This window comes from Otolemur garnettii, unplaced genomic scaffold (genome assembly GCF_000181295.1).
Source record: "Otolemur garnettii isolate 467f Iridium unplaced genomic scaffold, OtoGar3 scaffold00077, whole genome shotgun sequence".
Taxonomy (NCBI): domain Eukaryota; kingdom Metazoa; phylum Chordata; class Mammalia; order Primates; family Galagidae; genus Otolemur; species Otolemur garnettii.
Genome location: NW_003852472.1, coordinates 2,340,264 through 2,346,625, shown reverse-complemented (window position 1 = coordinate 2,346,625; position 6,362 = coordinate 2,340,264). Strand labels below are relative to the sequence as shown.

At 36.8% G+C, this 6,362-nt stretch overlaps 1 protein-coding gene across 2 annotated transcripts in view; it reads left to right on the top strand.

Annotated features, from left to right (window-relative positions):
• Positions 1–6,362, top strand: part of BAZ1B (bromodomain adjacent to zinc finger domain 1B) — an 84,061-nt gene that overhangs the window by 25,285 nt on the left and 52,414 nt on the right. For both annotated transcript variants that reach the window (XM_012807893.2, XM_012807894.2), the window contains exon 4: positions 1,818–2,019. In XM_012807893.2, coding sequence (XP_012663347.1) covers positions 1,818–2,019 — 202 coding nt within the window. The remainder of the gene's footprint in view (positions 1–1,817; positions 2,020–6,362) is intronic.

Below are 6,362 nucleotides of genomic sequence, written 5' to 3'. Positions count from 1 at the left end.
AAAAAAAAAAAAAAAGAAAAAAAATGTATCTCTTTTGTTTCATGTAGCAAATATCATTCCTTCTCAGCTGATAGAAAAAGTAGAAAGTCAGCAAGAATATTGAAAACTTCAGTAAGCCTGCCAAACAGTTTGATCTGATTGTCATTGTAGTACATTTCTCCTAATAGCAGAATGCATATTCCTTTCAAGTGTGTTTTTACCAAGTGGAAACCATCTGGAAGGCCAGTAGTTCTTTTTTTTCTTTTTTGAGACACTTTCACTCTGCCACCCTAGACTAGAGTGCTGTGGTGTCAGCCTAGTTCACTACAACCTCAAACTCCTAGGTTCAAATGATCCTCTTACCTCAGCCTCTTACATGTAGCTGGGGCTCCAGGCTTGTGCCACCATGCTCTGGGTAATTTTTTTATTTTTAGTGGAGATGGGGTCTTGATCTTGCTTAGGCTAGTTTTGAACTTCTGAGTTCAAGGGATCATCTCACCTCTGCCTCTGAGAATTCTGGGATTATGGGCATTAGCCACGGTGCCCAGCCTCGGCCATCAGTTTCATCAATAAATTTTTTAAAAGATTCAAGTCTGGCCGGGCGCAGTGGCTCACGCCTGTACTCCTAGCACTCTGGGAGGCTGAGGCAGGTAGATTGCTTGAGTTCATGAGTTTGAGACCAGCCTGAGCAAAAGGAAGACCCCGTCTCTACTAAAAATAGAAAAACTGAGGCAAGAAGATCACTTGAGCCCAAGAGTTGGAGGTTGCTGTGAGCTATGATACCATGGTACTCTACCCAGGGCGACGGCTTGAGACCTGGTCTCAAAAAAAAAAATCAATCAGTAAATAAATTCAAGTCATCCCACATGTATAACCTGGCCAAAATAGAATTAAGTTAGAAATTCATAGCAGATATCTGGAAGTCTACAAATAACTGGAAACTAAATCGTGCCTCTTTAACTTGCTTAAGGATTAAAGAAGAAATCAAAAGGAAAATGAGAACGTAACAGTATTTTGAACTAAATGAAAATGGAAGCACAGTATAATGTTAGAATTTCCAGGATGCTGCTGAAAGCAGTGCTTAGAAGAAATGCATAGTACTAAATAACTATGTTAGAAAAAAAGAAAAGGTTGAAACCATTGACCTTAGCTTCTATCTTCAGAAGTCAGAAAAAGAAAAGCAAGTTAAGCCCAGAGTAAACAGAGGAAAGGAAGTGATAAAGATCACCGTAGAAATAAAGTAGAAAATGGGAAAACATCATGGAAAATCAGTGAAATCAAAAGCTGGTAATTGACAAGATCAGTAAAATCGATATGCCTCATCTAAACTCTTAGGAAAAAAAGACATGAATTAACCAGTATAAAGAATTAGAGAGGTGATACATCACTACAGCCTTACAAATATTGGAAAGATAATAAGGGAATATTATGAATACCTTTATAAGATCGACAAGTTAAACAAACAGATCTGTTCCTTGAAAGACACAAAGGATAGTTTTTTCAACAGATGTTTCTAGAATACTTGGCTATCCGTATATATATATGTTTTTTAAATGGTAATTTTCATATTGTATTTATGCATATTTCAGGACAGTGTAATGATTGCTATTTGGTATAGAATTATGAACTAGCTTATGATCATTTTATTTTTTAGGATATCATTTCAATTTAGAAGTCTGAGAAATAAAGTTGGAAAAAATTCACTGTACTTGGATGTTTTAGTTTCTGTGAATTTTTGTTAGGCAAGGAAGAGTATATTGGGATCAGATGTTCCAAACATTTCCTTATTTTCTAGTTCCTATTATTATCTCTGATTTTCTCTTCTGTTTCTTTTTCAGGTTGGGAAGGAGAAAATGCTCAAGGTAAAGATTGTGAAGATTCATCCTTTGGAGAAAGTAGATGAAGAGGCCACTGAGAAAAAATCTGATGGTGCCTGTGATTCTCCATCGAGTGACAAAGAGAATTCCAGTCAAATTGCTCAGGACCATCAGAAGAAGGAGGCAATTGTAAAAGAGGATGAAGGAAGGAGAGAGAGTATTAGTATGTATGATGCTAGCTAGCTTTCCTTAGTGAGTTATGAAACCCTATTTCTTTTTTTTGTGTTCAAGAGACCCTATTTCTTTTATTATAAACTGTTCTTTTAGTGTTATCTAGCAAGTAATGTGTGCTTGAGTTTTTTCAGTGACATGATTTTGTGCATTTAAAATTCAGAAAAACAACTAAAATATCCAGAAAGTGAACCAGGACTTAAGTATTTCTAAACAGTTGAGATCATTTGGAATTCGTTTTGTCTAGTTGCTTAGAAGTCTAATGTCCATTCCTAGGTACTCAAGATGGCAAAGAAAATTTGTTTTCTTTTTTCTTAAAGTAGAAAATACGTAGATATGTGCATTGGGGGGAGTGGTCAAGGTAGGAGAGACAAATTATTTTAATCCCTATTGCTCTTCATGTTGCAAGCCAGTGGGGTGGTTTTAAGATGTAGTTAGTTGACCCTTGAACAGCACAAGTTTAAACTGCATGGGTTTGTAATATGTATGAATTTTTTTCAACGAATATTTTGGAAAATTTTTAAGAGATTTGAAACAATTTGAAGAAACTTGCAAATGAACTGTGTAACCTAGAAATATCAAGATTTATATATGTCATGAATGCATAAAATGTATGTTAATGCTATTTACTAGCATAAAACATATACAAATGTATTATAAAACATTAAACTATCAAAACAGATTACATATGGTGCCATTTGCAGTAGGGAGATAAGAACAAATGCAAAGGTGCAGTATTAAATAACTGCATAAAACTATAGTATATACTGTACTGCTGCAATCATTTCATAGCAACGTTCTGATACTATTTCAGCAAGCTCAAGTATTGCCAGCATCTGCTTAAAACTTCATGTGATGCTAATTACCTCCTAGTGAGCAAGTAGTTCATTTGTCCAATAAATTGCTTATCTAAGTTCTTGCATACTTTTTACTGTGGTTAGTGCAGTACCTTAAACCTTGAATAACTTCAGGGGACCCATACAGAGTGCCACCAGTGATTCTGGAAGTGCTCCCAAGAAGCAGAGAAAGGTCATGTAAATAAATATAAGAAAAAGTTGAATTACTTCATATGTACTGTAGATTGAGGTCTGCTGGTGCAGTTTTCCCATTTCAAGATAAGTGAGTCCAGTGTAAGGATAATTGTAAAAAGAAGAAAAGGAAATTTTCAAAGTTGTTGCCTCAGCCACACTAGCAGGCATGAAAATTTTGTACTTTTGCAAAATACTCTTTATCTTGTATTGAAAATGCAGTTTTTATGTGGGTGCAGGATTCCTATAAGAAAGTTGTGCCTATAGACTACTAAGATTTGAAGAGAAGCAGTCATACAATACCTTAAGGCAAAAAAGAAGGTGAAGGACCTAAAGCTGGAACATTTAATGCCAGCAGTGGATAGTTTGACAATTTTAGGAAGGTTTGGCCTAATGTCAAGATAACAGAGGTAGCTTCTGCCATGCAGTGCATATATGGGGTGGCCGTAAAGTTCAAGTACAATTTAAATTGCACACGAACTTTACGGCCACCCTGTATAATACCTTTAACATACAAAATATGTGTGAGTTGGTATTTTTGATATCAGTTAAGGCTTCCAGTCAACAGTAGGCCATTAGTAAAGCTTTGGAGGAGCTGAAAGTTATATGTGGATTTTATTAGACTGAGGATTGGTGCCCCTAACCCCTGTGCAATTCAAAGGTAAACTGTACATCCTTGTATCTATATTGTGTAATCTAAGGTCCTCTGAATTCTGAAACACCATTGTCTAAAAGTAATTTTTAGGGACCTGCAGACTCTAACAATAATGTTTTAAAATTTGAAGAACTAAAAAAAATATATATATATATAAGTAAATTGAAAAAAACAGATTTGAAGAACTGAGACTTTGCTGGGAAAACTATTCAGCCTATGAGGCCTTCAGTTTTTCAGAAAGTCTGTGTAAATAAGGAATTTGACTGGACTAAATTCCATTTCTCTCCAAAAATATGAGTGTACTGTGTTTGGTGTATATTGATTCCCCTTCTCATGACTATTAAAGGTTAAAATAATTTTTTGCCTCACTATTTAACTTTTATAGACTTTAGGTTGGAATGCTTTAGAATGTTTAGACCAGTGGTTCTCAACCTTCCTAGTGCTGCGACCCTTTAATACAGTTCCTCATGTTGTGGTGACCCCCAACCATAAAATTATTTTCGTTGCTACTTCATAACTGTAATTTTGCTACTGTTATGAATCGTAATGTAAATATCTGATATGCAGGAGACCCCCCCCAAAGGGGTCGCGACCCACAGGTTGAGAACTGCTGGTTTAGACTTTATGTTACTTATTTATTTTTGAGACAGAGTCTCACTATATCGCCCCCGGTAGAATGCTCTAGCATCACAGCTCACAAGCAACCTCAAACTCTTGGGCTTAAGCGATTCTCTTTGCCTCAGCCTTCCAAGTAGCTGGGACTATAGGTGCCCACCACAATGCCCAGCTGTTTTTCGTTGTTCTTGTAGTTGTCATTGTTGTTTTAGCTGGTCCGGGCCGGGTTCAAACTGAGCTACGGGCACCGAGTGGAGTGTTTAGACTTCAGAATGTTATGTTGTCTCTCTCCATTCTCTTTTTTTTTATTTAGTTTTATTGGAGACATACGAGTTTCACTCTGTTGCCCTGGGTTGAGTGCATCATAGCTCATAGCAATCTCCAAACTCCTGAGCTCCATCCATCTTCTTGCCTCAGCCTCCGGAGTAGCTGGGGCTACAGGCATCCACTAGTTTTCTATTTTTAGTACAAAATGGGGTCTCACGTTTGCTCAGGCTTATCTGCAACTCCTGAGCTCAAGTCATCATCCACTCGTCTTGGCCTCTCATAGTGCTAGGATTACAGGCATGAGCCACTGCACCTGGCCTCTCCCATTCTATTTTGTGTCTCCAAATGTTTTGGTCATGCGCAGATGGTTTTAGAGGGACTTCCTTAATATAGTCTGAAGAAAACCTTGAGATATCTTTGTAACTGGCCCACCTCAGTTATTGATCCTTCAGTTTTCTTTTCCACTATTTTATGAATGCTAATGTCTATATTTTCTGATTTTTCTCTTGATGCTGAAATGTTGTAATGTGGGAATTACTTTATAATGCCTTGAAGTTGAGAAATATTTTGGTTAGAATGTTTCAGTTAATTGGCTGATGCTAGTCATCTAACACTTTTTTTCTGGACTCAGATCATTGAAATACCACTTGATATATTACTAGTTTTATACTGGAAGCATTATGTGCTAGGAACTACAAGTTTTAGGGTTTGACTTTTTAGTGGGTTCTGTGCCTAAGTTTAAGTTTTGGGTTATAATATTGTTAGTATTTGGAAAAAGACAGGTAGTAGGTGAGATAAGGAATTAAAGTAATGACATATTCCAGATGTTTTCTGGGGAAATTTCTTCAAATTTCTATAGGAATAGGACAAAATATTATGTATATTGTAATTTGTCTCTTACCAGATGGCCTTACTTTCTATTTTATTGGTTTAAAAAAACCGTTTTGGGCAGGAACTTTTCAGCTTTGTGTTCTTAACCTCCTGTCTATTTCTTTATTCTTCCTCCATCTTAGAAGGGGACTGTCTTTCCTTTAGGCCAAGGCACTTGGGCTTTGGCTCTGTTCTCTTCTTAAGGACTTAAATTTTATTCTACTCTACAGTGTTTTCAACTCTCTCAACTTATGAACAAAGTATCCCCCCCTTTTTTTTTTGAAACAGAATCTCGCCCTGGGTAGGTTGCCATGGTGTTATAGTTCACTGTACCTTAAACTCCTGAGTTCAAATGACTTTCTTGCCTCAGCTTCCTAAGTAGCTGGGACTACACAGGCACCTGCCATAACACCCAGCTAGTTTTTCCTATTTTTAATAGAGCTGGGGTCTTAATCTTGCTCAGGCTGGTCAGGAACTTCTGAGCTCAGGCCATACATCTGCCTCGGCTTCCCAGAGTGCTAGGATTACAGGTGTGAACTGCCTCACCCTTCCCAAAGGCCCATTTTCTAAAGAGAAAATCATCCTCCCTTGATTCTCTTGTTTTTTGTCTTATTCATTCAAGCCAATATTCTTGAGAATGTTATCTCCATTTTCTGACTTTCAATTTATTTCTTATGCTATTGTGGTCTGACGTCTGCCACTTTAATCCTGAAACAGTTTCAAATAAAGTTATAGGTAACCTCCTAATTGCCAGATACAGAGATTTGTTCTTAGTCTGTATTTTAGTTTTCTGTTGCATTTAACACTATTGGTCAATCTCATCTTTTATTTTGATAACAGCTGTCTTCAAGTGTCTTTACCCCCTTAATTCCCCTCCCATTCCTTAGATTTTTTTTTTTT